The sequence below is a fragment of the Pecten maximus genome, chromosome 14 (assembly GCF_902652985.1).
Source record: "Pecten maximus chromosome 14, xPecMax1.1, whole genome shotgun sequence".
Lineage (NCBI taxonomy): Eukaryota > Metazoa > Mollusca > Bivalvia > Pectinida > Pectinidae > Pecten > Pecten maximus.
The window spans coordinates 9092574-9109770 of record NC_047028.1 but is presented as its reverse complement, the minus strand read 5'-3'; the positions used below and the strand labels follow the sequence as shown (position 1 = coordinate 9109770).

At 37.6% G+C, this 17197-nt stretch overlaps 1 protein-coding gene and 1 long non-coding RNA gene across 3 annotated transcripts; both read left to right on the top strand.

The window, feature by feature from the left end:
* The first annotated feature begins 357 nt into the window (after nt 1–357).
* LOC117341729 lies at nt 358–1494 on the top strand. The gene is made up of 2 exons (XM_033903593.1): nt 358–923; nt 1011–1494. Exons 1-2 carry the CDS (start codon nt 358–360, stop codon nt 1492–1494), a joined length of 1050 nt encoding a protein of 349 aa, XP_033759484.1.
* Nucleotides 1495–3799: 2305 nt separating this feature from the next.
* On the top strand, nt 3800–4693 carry LOC117342783. 2 transcript variants are annotated; one of them, XR_004535893.1, is made up of 3 exons: nt 3800–4162; nt 4395–4471; nt 4649–4693. It is a non-coding gene; the product is annotated as an uncharacterized LOC117342783 (long non-coding RNA). The 2 variants fall into 2 exon arrangements; XR_004535892.1 differs by having other exon boundaries at nt 3800–4471.
* Nucleotides 4694–17197: the final 12504 nt, after the last annotated feature.

Here is a 17197-nt window from a genome sequence, read left to right as displayed (position 1 = left end):
AAACATCGTATGAAACATTCCTTAATCTTGAATATTTGAGAAGAAATGCGATTTCCGTACGTTCCAAATCGGTAGGTTTACGATAAAAATTAGTCGACGAAAAGCAATCATCAATATATCTTTATTTACGATAATGACCGTGAAAACAAAACTGTTTAAGGTATTTTTTTCATTCATTCACATTAAGAGTGTTTTTTCCAGAATACAGGAATGTCGTAGATCTATGATTTTAGAATATTAATTAGTAAGAAACATTGAATATATATAATATATAGAGAGTGATGACGAACACACCTGCTTTACGTAACAAGGACTTGTTCCAATTATCACGATTTCCATGTCAGATGTCGACTAATGATGGGAGATATTAAGGACACAAGGAGTCTAGTGAGACAGGTTGATGGAGAGAAGGACACAAGGATTTTAGTGAGACAGGTTGATGGAGAGAAGGACACAAGGATTCTAGTGAGACAGGTTGATGGAGAGAAGGACACAAGGATTCTAGTGAGACAGGTTGATGGAGAGAAGGACACAAGGATTCTAGTGAGACAGGTTGATGGAGAGAAGAACACAAGGAGTCTAGTGAGACAGGTTGATGGAGAGAAGAACACAAGGAGTCTAGTGAGACAGGTTGATGGAGAGAAGGACACAAGGATCCTAGTGAGACAGGTTGATGGAGAGAAGGACACAAGGATTCTAGTGAGACAGGTTGATGGAGAGAAGGACACAAGGATTCTAGTGAGACAGGTTGATGGAGATATTAAGGACACAAGGATTCTAGTGAGACAGGTTGATGGAGAGAAGGACACAAGGATTTTAGTGAGACAGGTTGATGGAGATATTAAGGACACAAGGATTCTAGTGAGACAGGTTGATGGAGAGAAGAACACAATGAGTCTAGTGAGACAGGTTGATGGAGAGAAGTGAGACACAAGGAGTGAGACACAAGGAGAGAAGTGAGACACAAGGATTCTAGTGAGACAGGTTGATGGAGATATTAAGGACACAAGGATTCTAGTGAGACAGGTTGATGGAGAGAAGGACACAAGGATTTTAGTGAGACAGGTTGATGGAGATATTAAGGACACAAGGATTCTAGTGAGACAGGTTGATGGAGAGAAGAACACAAGGATTCTAGTGAGACAGGTTGATGGAGATATTAAGGACACAAGGATTCTAGGGAGACAGGTTGATGGAGAGAAGGACACAAGGATTCTAGTGAGACAGGTTGATGGAGATATTAAGGACACAAGGATTCTAGGGAGACAGGTTGATGGAGAGAAGGACACAAGGAGTCTAGTGAGACAGGTTGATGGAGATATTAAGGACACAAGGAGTCTAGTGAGACAGGTTGATGGAGAGAAGGACACAAGGAGTCTAGTGAGACAGGTTGATGGAGAGAAGAACACAAGGAGTCTAGTGAGACAGGTTGATGGAGAGAAGGACACAAGGAGTCTAGTGAGACAGGTTGATGGAGACCGTAGGAAGGTTTAAGGACACAAGATATTAGGTTGATGGAGATATTAGGTTGATGGAGACCGTAGGAAAGTTTTATGGCCGACATCACATCCCACACGGAAACATTATAATTCCTCATGCGATATGAAGTAAGACGTGTTTGATTTTTGTCACAATCCTAACTTTCATTACAGGTTGTGACTTAAACCGGACTAGGTTTGTATGACTGGCGGTGTCGTCGTGACCTAGATTTGTATGGCGGTTGTCGTCGTGACCTAGATTTGTATGGCGGGTGTCGTCGTGACCTAGATTTGTATGGCGGGTGTCGTCGTGACCTAGATTTGTATGGCGGGTGTCGCCGTGACCTAGATTTTTATGGCGGGTGTCGTCGTGACCTAGATTTGTATGGCGGGTGTCGCCGTGACCTAGATTTGTTTGGCTGGTGTCGTCGTGACCTAGATTTGTATGGCTGGTGTCGTCGTGACCTAGATTTGTATGGCGGTTGTCGTCGTGACCTAGATTTGTATGGCGGGTGTCGTCGTGACCTAGATTTGTATGGCGGATGTCGTCGTGACCTAGATTTGTATCGCTGGTGTGGTCGTTACCTAGATTTGTATGGCTGGTGTGGTCGTTACCTAGATTTGTATGGCGGATGTCGTCGTGAGCTAGATTTGTATGGCTGGCGTCGTCGTGACCTAGATATGTATGGCGGTTGTCGTCGTGACCTAGATTTGTATGGCTGGTGTCGTCGTGACCTAGATTTGTATGGTGGTTGTCGTCGTGACCTAGATTTGTATGACTGGTGTCGTCGTGACCTAGATTTGTATGGCGGATGTCGTCGTGACCTAGATTTGTATGGCTGGTGTCGTCGTGACCTAGATTTGTATGGTGGGTGTCGTCCTGACCTAGATTTGTATGGTGGGTGTCGTCGTTACCTAGATTTGTATGGCGGATGTCGTCGTTACCTAGATTTGTATGGCGGATGTCGTCGTGAGCTAGATTTGTATGGCGGTTGTCGTCGTGACCTAGATTTGTATGCCTGGTGTGGTCGTTACCTAGATTTTTATGGCGGATGTCGTCGTGAGCTAGATTTGTATGGCTGGTGTCGTCGTGACCTAGATTTGTATGGTGGGTGTCGTCGTGACCTAGATTTGTATGGCGATTTTCGTCGTGACCTAGATTTGTATGAAGGGTGTCGTCGTGACCTAGATGTTTATGTTTGGTGTCGTCGTGACCTATATTTGTATGGCTGTTGTCGTCGTGACCTAGATTTGTATGGTGGGTGTCGTCGTGACCTAGATTTGTATGGCTGGTGTCGTCGTGACCTAGATTTGTATGGCGGGAATCCTAGATGAAACAGAAGACACTTACTCTTACGAAACACATGGTCTCGACTCTGGTGTTTAAAGAGGCTTGCCCGCAGAGAGATCAGAAAAATTGGCTAATAGAAAACGATTTTTTACACATGACAGATTGTTGGAACTGTTGAGTTTTTCATTTTATTTTCCTTATAAAACGCTGAAAAGTGATATTAAAACCTCATTTTTAAATATTATTTATTTAATCGCAACCCGCAATAAGTCTAATTTGATTGACACATCAAAGAAACAAGCACGTGCACAGTGCCGCACAGTGATAACTTCAAAGTCAGCGGCGATTTACAAAGAAGATTTGCCGTTATATTCCATACATTTCCCTCTCAGGTTGAGTTTTAAAACGTCTTTTAAATACATATTCTGTAATTGTTTTCAAGAAATAAAGTCGGAAAGCCTCTAATTTTGTCACATAGAAACGTGTACTGAAGTTTATTTAGTGATCGGAGATGTGCCGTTTACCGGTCCGTCTGCGGGTAAGCCTCTTTAAAACCAGAAGGTTGGTCTGAAAATAAGAACTGGACAAACAAATGTTTAAGACAGAACTGTGCTTACCTAATTACTTATCAAATTGTCAATTATGAATAGCTAATATTAACGGAATTTAAAATAAAACGTATTAAGGTTGTATAAACCTTGAACTACAAAAAGAGAACACTGCACTGTACAGTAGGGATCACACCCAATGTATAGACTTATAATGCTGTATTATATTATTATCAGACGTTATTGTATATCACTTGTTGAAGTACTTCTCCAAGACAATTCTCTATCACCACCGATATTGTCTACATAGAAGAGGGCGAAGTGATGACCACAATATCTGTGGTTCAGTTTTTTGTTTTTTGTTTTGTTATTGAATATTTAAAATTTAAAACAAAGTAATAACATCGCCGAAAAAGTATTCTGACATTGTGTAATAGGGTTATTTTTAATAAAGTGTTTGATATTTGTGAAATGTGTACATGTATATGTGTGATAATTATTAATAAAATATAATAAATATGTAAGGTATTTATTATTGAGGTATAAGGCCCTCGCGACCTTTTACCTGCGTCCGTGCGTATATATATATTCGTTACCGGCGATCCCGTGCGCGTGTTTGTATATTGGTATGTGTATGTCTTTGTACCTGTGAGTATATTTCACTGACGAACGTGACATGTGACTGTAACAAAGTTGTTTGATTGGTTGAAAGTTCTTATCTGTGGTTTTAGTCTTTGTTTCTTTGTGTTTCGGGACATTTGAATTTCGACGTCATTGAAGCCGGAGCTACAAAATGTAGGTCTTCGAATTCATCTGTCACCATATAGAGTCGTATTCCTGTATTGGTAAGTTTGATATCTTTCTTTAGTTGTTTTGCCCTGTTCCTGTTTCTGTAAGAATGATATTTGAAAGTTATAAGTGATAAGATCATGTTTTCCATATTTTTAATACTTTGAATAAATATACGTATATGTACTGTACACGGTTATCGTACAGCAGAGATATTTTTTATAAATGTAATAGTGTTCATATTGAAACCTATTGTACAAGTGTGAAAACTATACTTTATTATTGTAGTTTACATCTGTTGTGCGGTATATGACGGTCATGGAAGTGAGCAGTGTTAAGCCTCACGTTGATGCACTATACGTGTTGTAAGTGTGTGATTTTATATTACCAAGTAATCGTCATTATCTGTGATATTTTATCGTGTTAACGTTGTGTTGGAAATATTATTCATTTATATGTAATTGTACGCGTGAACTATTGTTGTATGACAGATGTATGGTTTGTGAATGAAATTAATTATGTTTTATTTATGTATGTTTCAGAACGTGGGTTTTTGAGTAATAATAAAACCTTTGAAATCAAACGAACCCAGCGGCATTGTCATCATTTTAAGACATATTACACCCCGCTACAATTGGAACCAAAATGACAAATGACGGGAAACGCGAACAACATCAAGTCGACATTTAGCACAATGAAATATTTTTTTACAAACAATCATGATCATGTCGACATAACAGATTTTTTTACCAACTTGGCAACAAATCCTGACACGCTGCAATAAATAAATGGAAAATTCTAAATAGGGAATTAACACCAAAAAAAGTAATCAAATGTATTAAATACACGGTATCGCGATGGTAAAACATAGTAGAGTGAGAATGTGACAATACTATTACAACATGACAGTGTGACAATACTATTATAACATGGCAGTGTGACAATACTATTACAACATGACAGTGTGACAAAACTATTACAACATGACAGTGTGACAATACTATTACAACATGACAATGTGACAATACTATTACAACATGACAATGTGACAATACTATTACATCATGACAGTGTGACAATACTATTACAACATGGCAGTGTGACAATACTATTACGATATGACAGTGTGACAATACTATTACAACATGACAGTGTGACAATACTATTACAACATGACAGTGTGACAATACTATTACAACATGACAGTGTGACAATACTATTACAACATGACAGTGTGACAATACTATTACAATATGACAGTGTGATAATACTATTACAATATGGTAGTGTCACAATACTATCAAAACATTGTATAGTGACAATACTATTACAACATGCCAGGGTGACAATACTATTACAACATGACAATAATATTACAACATTGCAGTGTGACAATACTATTACAACATGACAGTGTGACAATACTATTACAACATGACAGTGTGACAAAACTATTACAACATGGCAGTGTGACAATACTATTACAACATGATAATGTGACAATACTATTACAACATTGCAGTGTGACAATACTATTACAACATGACAGTGTGACAATACTATTACAACATGACAGTGTGACAATATTACTACAACATGGTAGTGTGACAATATTATTACAACATGACAGTGTGACAATACTATTACAACATGACAGTGTGACAATACTATTACAACATGATAATGTGACAATACTATTACAACATGACAGTGTGACAATACTATTACAACATGATAATGTGACAATACTATTACAACATGACAGTGTGACAATACTATTACAACATGACAGTGTGACAATACTATTACAACATGACAGTGTGACAATACTATTACAACATGACAGTGTGACAATACTATTACAATATGATAACGTGACAATACTATTACAACATGGCAGTGTGACAATACTATTACAACATGGCTGTGTGACAATACTATTACAATATGATAACGTGACAATACTATTACAACATGGCAGTGTGACAATACTATTACAACATGACAGTGTGACAATACTATTACAACATGGCAGTGTGACAATACTATTACAACATGACAGTGTGACAATACTATTACAACATGACAGTGTGACAATACTATTACAACATGACAGTGTGACAATACTATTACAACATGACAGTGTCACAATACTATTACAACATGACAGTGTGACAATACTATTACAACATGGCAGTGTGACAATACTATTACAACATGACAGTGTGACAATACTATTACAACTTGACAGTGTGACAATACTATTACAACATGACAGTGTGACAATACTATTACAATATGACAGTGTGATAATACTATTACAATATGGTAGTGTCACAATACTATCAAAACATTGTATAGTGACAATACTATTACAACATGCCAGGGTGACAATACTATTACAACATGACAATACTATTACAACATGACAGTGTGACAATATTACTACAACATGGTAGTGTGACAATACTATTACAACATGACAGTGTGACAATACTATTACAACATGACAGTGTGACAATACTATTACAACATGATAATGTGACAATACTATTACAACATGACAGTGTGACAATACTATTACAACATGATAATGTGACAATACTATTACAACATGACAGTGTGACAATACTATTACAACATGACAGTGTGACAATACTATTACAACATGACAGTGTGACAATACTATTACAACATGACAGTGTGACAATACTATTACAATATGATAACGTGACAATACTATTACAACATGGCAGTGTGACAATACTATTACAACATGATAATGTGACAATACTATTACAACATGACAGTGTGACAATACTATTACAACATGATAATGTGACAATACTATTACAACATGACAGTGTGACAATACTATTACAACATGACAGTGTGACAATACTATTACAACATGACAGTGTGACAATACTATTACAACATGACAGTGTGACAATACTATTACAATATGATAACGTGACAATACTATTACAACATGGCAGTGTGACAATACTATTACAACATGGCTGTGTGACAATACTATTACAATATGATAACGTGACAATACTATTACAACATGGCAGTGTGACAATACTATTACAACATGACAGTGTGACAATACTATTACAACATGGCAGTGTGACAATACTATTACAACATGACAGTGTGACAATACTATTACAACATGACAGTGTGACAATACTATTACAACATGACAGTGTGACAATACTATTACAACATGACAGTGTCACAATACTATTACAACATGACAGTGTGACAATACTATTACAACATGGCAGTGTGACAATACTATTACAACATGGCAGTGTGACAATACTATTATAACATGATACTGTGACAATACTATTACAACATGACAGTGTGACAATACTATTACAACATGATAATGTGCCAATAATATTACAACATGATAATGTGACAATACTATTACAACATGGCAGTGTGACAATACTATTACAGCATGGTAGTGTGACAACACTATTACAACATGGCAGTGTGACAATACTATTACAACATTGCAGTTTGACAATACTAGTACAACATGACAGTGTGACAATACTATTACAACATGACAGTGTGGCAACACTATTACAACATGGCAGTGTGACAATACTATTACAACATGATAATGTGACAATACTATTACAACATGGCAGTGTGACAATACTATTACAACATGGCAGTGTGACAATACTATTACAACATGACAGTGTGACAATACTATTACAACATGATAATGTGACAATACTATTACAACATGACAGTGTCACAATACTATTACAACATGACAGTGTCACAATACTATTACAACATGGCAGTGTCACAATACTATTACAACATGGCAGTGTGACAATACTATTACAACATGATAATGTGACAATACTATTACAACATGATAATGTGACAATACTATTACAACATGGCTGTGTGACAATACTATTACAATATGATAACGTGACAATACTATTACAACATGACATTGTGACAATACTATTACAACATGGTAGTGTGACAATACTATTACAACATGGCAGTGTCACAATACTATTACAACATGACAGTGTCACAATACTATTACAACATGACAGTGTGACAATTCTATTACAACATGGCAGTGTGACAATACTATTACAACATGACAATGTCACAATACTATTACAATATGGCAGTGTGATAAGATGCCTTCGTTATAATGTCTGTACAAAAGTATATTAGTACATTTTGAAACATATTGAGAGTTAGATAGAGTCGAGACAAAATCAGTTAAACTACACCATACAGTTGTTTTGTCCTTCTAGGTAATGTAAGTGATAAGAACCTAAAGTGTAAAATACTCATCATTTAATCATTTTCATGATTTTAAATACATGTATTGAATTTAAGAAACAAATTCATGTGAATATTCTGAACCATGTCACTGTTCAAATGTCCACCAATAGTGTCTACCACAAGATAACTACTAAAAACGGTTACATATTCACAGACAATCATCACCAGCTAAATCGAAATCCTGTTCTGATGACACAATGGACAGCACACGCCCCTATCACCATGGCGACTGGTCCTAATCGGACGTGGAAACTATCCGACTAAGTATATTGTGTCCTTATAATTAAGCTTCTTTCCAAATTAAGGTGTAGAAATAAATTCTGAGACGCAGTAGCCTGCCAATCCCCGTATATAGTGACTGATTACAAAGGTGTTGGATGAATATCATTTTAAACCAAATTACTGTAATCGTATCAATGTAATCGTATTGTTCCCAGGTCTCATGTATGATAACTGGTGTAATTTAGCGGTTATTGTTTGTTTTCATTAGACTGATTAAAGATGGAGTACCCTTGTAAATAACAGACAAAGTTGATCTGCTCACAGGTTGGATTTGTGACGTCCATGTAGGAGATGAATGACGAAATTGGGGATTTTGTCGTAATCTCGCGAGATGAGATTCCATTGTGAGGTTCGCCTTGGCTGGGATAAGCTTCTCTCTACCCGCGGAGATATTGGTTTTGTGCTAAGCCTTAGCCCGTTGTGAATGCCGAGTTCTTGTAATAAAGTTCGTTCAGCACACGTTTTGTTTTATTTCTATCCAATCACAGTTGCTTATAACTTCCAAATATATGTTATATCAATTTGTCTTTCATCATCAGCAGCATAATTGTATCGTAAACAATAGAAATGTGATTAAATTCTATTAAAACTAAAACATGAACGCGATTTAATTTAACGTATGTACACAACACGATTAATTAAGGAAAACGGTGCCGGGTCTGTGAAACTAACCACTGACTAAATTTTATGACTCGTGACCTGACGGCGCCTCGAACTCACTATCTACGGTACCTAATCGCCTAGTCAGATATGTATCCATTTATCGGGGCCAATCGGAACACCTCGCCTCCGTCTGCCAACGTAGGCTTGGGAGTCTAGTTTCGTAGACAATGACGAGGAGTTCCGACTGGTATTGGGGCTAAACTTGGAGCCCCAGTGATTGCACTGAATAAGCTAGATGAAATCACATTGGCCTGGAATACCATCGAGAACCTCTTTAGAGGACGAGGAGTGTCTACCCACTTACATCTCTTATAAGATGATATATAGTCATCATCTCATCGATGACATTTACAAAAGAAGATCAGCTAATTATCGTTTGTTAAGAACAAACATAACCATTCGGACAGCTGTGGGCAGTATAAGTAGGGAGATGTCTGTATCTTCACCACAATGGATGGCTGTAATTCGAGGAGGATACAAGAGGGTGGTCACTGGTACTTCTATACAGGGGCCTCTGTCAATCTCTCCTCTCGTGTCTCAACAAGCAGCCAAGCCTAATAGTGTATAACTCCTAGAGAGGGTTCATAAGAGTTGTAATAGTCCAGCTCAATCTTAATGAGATCTAAATAGGATCATAGAGAGTCAAATAGGCGGGATTTTTATGTTACCGATCCCAATTCTAGCGTTTTATATACCTCTCAGTTATAGTCATATTAGAATATCTTGTATATAGATCTAGTATGCCTGGTTATCAGTTTGATATATTTCATGTTTGAATATATTTGGTAATAATTTTATTTATTACATTATGCGTTTGATTTTCCTTAGATATACGCATAAGCTATATTTTGAACTGTTACCTGACTCTTTATGTAAATGTAGATTAAGTATTTTTCGACTGTTGATCGGTCAATATTTTTGCGAAGAACATCCGCACGCGCCCAAACACCAAATGATTACGATGAAGCGTCTTTCTGATCGTGATTTGTAAACAGTATCCCTAGCAACGCCGAGATTCGAAGTCAGAAAGGTTCGAAGAAATCTCTAATCTGGGTTTGTTGTATCTCATTGAAAATGGGGATTTGGTTACCACATAAAATGTCATAAAAGGGTCTTAATGAATTCTGAGAGTGTACTGCTAGACCAAAGAAACGTCAACTTTGGAGTTCGAAAATGCACCAATTAACAATTTACTGAAGATTTGTTTACTCATTCCTCGGCCTAATAAAATAGCCTATATGTGAAATATTGTGGATTAATCAGGTAACAAAACAATTGTTTCATTCCTGATCAGTCATGAGTCAAAACTCTCCCCCTCGGAGTGATCAAAACCGAACTCACAATGTCAATATCGAGTGTGTCTACTATTTGCGTCAATGCAAGCTTTTCAACGACCTCTTATGGAGCAAATTAGCGCTGGAGAATATTGTTCCACACTCTGATCAAGTCTTGGCCGAATTCATTTAACGTCAATGGTTGATTAGACAGTTAACGTAGACGACGTTCTATCTCGTCCCACACATGTTCCCTGGGTGCTAGCGAAAAGGCCGGCCAAGGAAGAACATTGATGTTCTGTTGGTTTAAATAGTCAGGAACAACGCGTGCAACATGCGGACGGGCGTTGTCTTACTGTAACGTCACTTGACGTTTTTGGGCACGAATGAAGGACATAACATATTGTGCAATGATTACATCTTTGTATTGAGTTTCACTCAAATTACCTTGGACTAACACAAGAGGGGTTCTGGCATGGACAGTGATCCCTCCCCAAACCACGACACTGCCATCACCAAAAGAACGTCGTGCTACGGCGCAGGCATCCACGGCCGTGACAGCTATCTAAAAGAAAACTTGGCTCATCCGTGAATAAAATACCCGTCCATTGGCGTTGGCTTTATCAGATATGCATACGGCATCACGCTAATCGTGCTTGGCGATGACGTTAAAGCAATACAGGACGTATGGCGAGGCGTCGCGGCCGGATTCCGTGTTTTCTCAACCGGTTATGGACGGTTTTTCGGTGGATATTTCTTACATGTAGTCCAGGAATGTATCCAGACGTTAAACTGGCCATTTGAAAACGAGTTTTAAGATGCAATAACCGTGTGTGATTGTCCTGTTGACGTCACGTTACACGCGGACGTCCTGAACGCGGTCCATCCCGATTTGTGCCATATTGCCGATAACGTCTCACCACAGACTGTATGGTATTTCTATGCACATGGAAACGCTGAGCGGCGTTATGTTAGGGCCATTCCTTCCTCCAGTATGCCTATTATCCACAAAGACTCATTTTCCGTTAACCGTGGCATTACCAGAGACTGCGATTTCTTTAAACTAGGTTTTTTGGGGTTTTTTTTTTTTTTTTTTTCAAATGATACCCATAGAAAGATACTGACACAAAAATAACGATAGGTATTCACTTACACCTGTACTGCCTTCCAATAACGTCTAAATCATATCGCCCAGGTATGTCTCAAAACACACGTGCGATAGGTGACCTAACCACGTGATAGCATATGATATGACACGATAATATGCCCATGAAATTTTATTGAGAACGTTCGGTAGCTTCTGATAAAATTAGATTTCAAAATGAACAGTTTCTTTCTTCCGTTCGTATATGTTATGGATTGTTATTAAGTTCGTAAAATACAGCACCGTGTGGTAGGTCAAGTTGTGTCTATTAAGTACATATATAAGTACATATATATATACAAGTACTTCAGATACAATGCCAGCTGTGTATATATACTGCAGTGTACTATAGAACATATGACAATTTAAATTATCTATTGCGCAGTTTATGATGGAAAATTACCGCGGTTAATGTGTAAACCAGGAAGGATTTCTACGCATCAAATAACCTTCTTGACCCTAGGAGAGGGAGATACCTTACTACCAGTAAAGCAACACATTCTAGAGACAGACAGTCTGAAATAAATAGATTGTTTGAAAATAGTTTCATAAAATTGTTGGTAATCAGTTTCAATACTAATCTATGCCGTATTCACTGTGATGCTGTCCTGATATAATGAGTTAGGTAACATTTAGAATTAGCATACCTGATTAGATGGAAGAGCTCTTCTCAGACAGGGTATTGTAACACACAGATTTTGCGATTTCTATAATTTCCATGAAAACTAAACTAGACGAATTGCTGTCTTAAAAATAACAAAACGTTTATGAACATCGACCACATCTACCAATACAGACCATTTAAAAGATTTTACAGATATTCTCATAATGAGTTTTTCCTAGTTGTTAACTCCCTCCCACCGTGGCGGTTACCACGTGTACGATATCAACTGTTGAAGGACACGTAAACAATACAATGAATTTGGTCGCCAATATTGTCGCAATGGTATGAATGTTACGATGAAATCTTTCGTAAATGGGTGCGACGTGCGTGGGTATGTACGTATATGAGTACAAATTGTATGTAAGTGCGAATGTACGTACTTGAGTATGTACGTACGTGGTATGTGAGTATGTGAGTATGAGAGTATGTGAGTACACATTATCTGTACGTACGTGGGTATGTACGTACGTTGATATGTGAGTACACATTATATGTACGTACGTGGGTATGTACGTTCGTGGGTATGTAGGTACGTGGGTATGAAAGTACGTGGGAGGGTATGAACGTATGTGGGTATGTACGTACGTTGATATATGAGTACACATTATATGTACGTACGTGGGTATGTACGTACGTTGGTATGTACGTACGTTGATATGTGAGTATATGAGTACACATTATATGTACGCACGAGTTTGTGTTTAAGTCTGGTAAAGTCCAGGACAATGTATTATTATTTTTGCCTCCACTGTAATAAAACTCTCTTCAAATTTATGACAAGTGCTTATCCTCCTCCCTTTTACAAATCAATTTGTTATTTGACATGTTACCTCCATGTTGTAGAGCTCTGTTTGCTGCATTGACTCATTCTAAACGCGTGTACCAAATAAAAACCAGCAAGACAAATGTGTGGCGATAAATTGGCTCACTTTTTTAGGAGTGGCCGCAATTATTTTATTTAATTTTCATTCTTTTATGTTGATAATGATAATTGAAAAGATTTTGATTATTAATAGTATTTCTTTGAATTCTTTGTATGAATAACACCTTATACAGCAAAGGTGAGCGGAAGATAGATTAGTCCGCCAAAATGACAATATATAAATGATATATATTGCCATCCGCCACCCGATCTTTGTTAGCACTCTGGTGACTTCATTTTTGAAAGCATTTTGGTCAAACTTCTCATTTAATGGTGAAATATGAGAATACCTCGATCGAGTCCGTGTTTCAGAGTTCAAAGTTCATAAAAACAATTTGTCAACGCTTTGGCCATTTCTTTACGTTCTGTATTTTAACCAAACTCGTAGTCAAGTATGAGAATACCTCAAACGAAAAGGCATCGGGACTAATTGCACGTTATTTACGATACCTTGTTTATCATAAGAATTATTGTGTTGGACATTGTTGCTGCAGATCTGACACTGTGGATATTAGCGACCAAAACATGCATTTTTGTATCACCAGCATCCATGTGGAATTTAGAATATCTCTGATTCAACCTCACGTGGTGTTGAAAGCCCGCCACAGCGTATCAGCTAGGGGGCCGCGGTGGTCGAGTGGTTAAGGTGTCCCGACACTTTATCACTAGCCCTCCACCTCTGGGTAGTTGCCAGGTATTGACCGTAGGCCGGTTGATTTTAAAACCTGGCACGTCCTTAAATGACCCTGGCTGTTAATAGGACGTTAAACAAAAACAAACAAACCCAAAACCCACGACAGCGAGGAAGGCAATGAGTTATGTCTCCAGCCTGGGACAAACATATGGCATTGGTTCTCAGTTTGGCTACTGGTCTTATACCTCGCGGTAAGGACGTCTCGCCCGAATGTGACGCTATCGTGTCCAGGTGCAATGTATCAGAATGTGACGCTATCGTGTCCAGGTGTAACGTATCAGAATGTGACGTTATCGTGTCCAGGTGTAATGAATCAGAATGTGACGTTATCGTGTCCAGGTGTAATGTATCAGAATGTGACGCTACCGTGTCCAGGTGTAACGTATCTGAATGTGACGCTATCGTGTCCAGGTGTAATGTATCAGAATGTGACACTATCGTGTCCAGGTGTAATGTATCAGAATGTGACGCTATCGTGTCCAGATGTAACGTATCAGAATGTGACGCTATCGTGGCCAGGTGTAATGTATCAGAATGTGACACTATCGTGTCCAGGTGTAACGTATCAGAATGTGACGCTATCGTCTCCAGGTGTAATTTATCAGAATGTGACACTATCGTGTCCAGGTGTAATGTATCAGAATGTGACACTACCGTGTCCAGGTGTAATTTATCAGAATGTGACACAACTGCATTTTTTTCAATTCAACATTCACTATCGTTATCTGTCTGGCAACTTGAATTTTCGATGAAACTATTGACATACCAGACAACGGTCAACGAGAGCGACCGAGATCATTCGGATTTACACATTTTGATAATACAAATATATTAACACATTTCAAAGGCTGAACTATCTAATGTTATTTGATATATACTTATTAACGACCGCATTTACTTATTTACTTATATATATTTTTTTATTTTATTTTTTCATTTAGCCAGTATGTATTTATGCACACTCTTTCAGCGCCTTTCACTGTTCGTTTTTGGTAGCCCAAATTGGTTGTATTTTGTGAATGATTTGAGTACAATATCTGATATCGCATTAGACAGACCATTTTGCGACCAAGTTACTCCGCATCATGTACCATCAACTAGGATCGCCTACTTTGACCCAGTACTGCAGTAAATTTAGATACATAAGGCAGTCAGAGTTGTCCTTCGTAACGATATGTAACTAGAGTTGCGTCCCTTCTTGTATACATCATACTAAATGTTGGTATGGTTAGACAAGGACAAATTGAATATAATCAAGAAAATCCTTTTTGCCATCTTTATATCTGGCCTTACGTTCCTGGTCCTGTTAATGGTTTCCATGACTTTTTATTGATTGGGAGTTAAAATTGCGACCTTACTTATATTTACCCGAATCTGAAAGGAAACACGGCACATATTTGTAGTAAAACTGAAGTTTTTATAATATATAATACTTCACTGTGCGAAATAACTAAAGAAGAAATGGTAAATAACTTACGGATCGTAATTATCTTAGGAGGGTATCTCGAGTGTGTGTATGGGGAAGTTTATACAGAGTCTAATTGAATGATAACGAATGTACAGGATAATGTACATTACGAAATAGAGTTTATAGAGGGATTATAAAACAAACATGTAGGTTATGTTAATCTATATCTGGTCTTAAGATGACCTGTTTATTGGACGACAAATATCTAACTCCTATGATGGTAGATACAATGATAATCGATGTTTATAGAGTCACTGATGCGTGGTACACGATCTACCACTGGTCTAGTAGAATACTGCATCCCTACATTTCACGGTTTGTCCACAAAATAAACACACATTTGATTTCACGTGTAACCGGTAAGTAACACATTAACCGAAGGTCGAGTGGGTCCCATCAGTTACCGTGCTGTATAACACGTGAAAGCTCTAACAGTGTTTGCTAAGGCTTCTTACATCACAGCGTGTGGAGTAGAGGGCCCTTATACCGTGTAAAGGGTCGATATACAATAGTGAGCCCCGGCTATATCCCACGTGGACAGTGATTTAATGGCATGCTGTAATCTATAGGAAAACTAACAATATCGGGTTGTTTGGTAAACAGTGGATATATTGGATTTTTATGCATTTTTTATTCAATCTAGGATAGAGACACAAATTGATTAAGATTGGTTACTAATTCAAATGAGAATAATAACACTACTAGTTTTGGCGAGTTTGTTATAACGGAGAGCCATATCAAAATATCTAGGTGGATTCAAAGATCCTACATCGCTATCACTTACTCCCAAACATAACAAAACAAACAAAAGAGAATCGAATTTCCAGGAGGCATAGGAAGCGAACGGAGAGAGTTAACCATGGCACAGGATGTGATGAACTTTAGAAACAGCAGAGTGTTTTGAAAAGTGAATAGTGTGAACTTCTGCTATCGGCATCGGAATAGTTTATTGGAATAGTTTACTTGAATTGTTTATTCATTAGATAATCTATAGTCATAATGATTTTTTTAATTATATCTTCATTTATATTCATTTAACTCTCTCTCTCTCTCTCTCTCTCTCTCTCTCTCTCTCTCTCTCTCTCTCTCTCTCTCTCTCTCTCTCTCTCTCTCTCTCTCTCTCTCTCTCTCAAATATGTAAATATATGTCATCTTGTAAAAATAAATGTATTATATGTATGTAAAATTATATAGGGAAAGGGCTTAATATAAGTTTGATAACTTGTGCCCAATTCCCATGTATATATTAAGATACAATAAAACATGTTTAAATCAAGCAAAAGGAAAAATAATGATAGCAATCTCTCCCAGAGTGCATTGCGGTTACACTACACAACACCATGTGTTATGAAGGGTAACCGCAATGCACTATGGGAAAGGTTGTAACGACAGCTTTTTCGGCATAGCCGTCTAATATTCTTTTGTCCCCGGAAATGACGCGACAGGTGGCGTTACTGGTCAAGATGAAGTATGTGATTGGTCAATGTAGCAGTAAATGCAAAATGCAGATATGCAGTTAAAAACGGAACAAAGCTAAGTATAAATGCAAGCTGAATAAGTGGATGCATCTTTTCAAATGACACATTAATACAATTATATTCCTGATTGAAATGCAGTCGTATTCAGGCGCGTA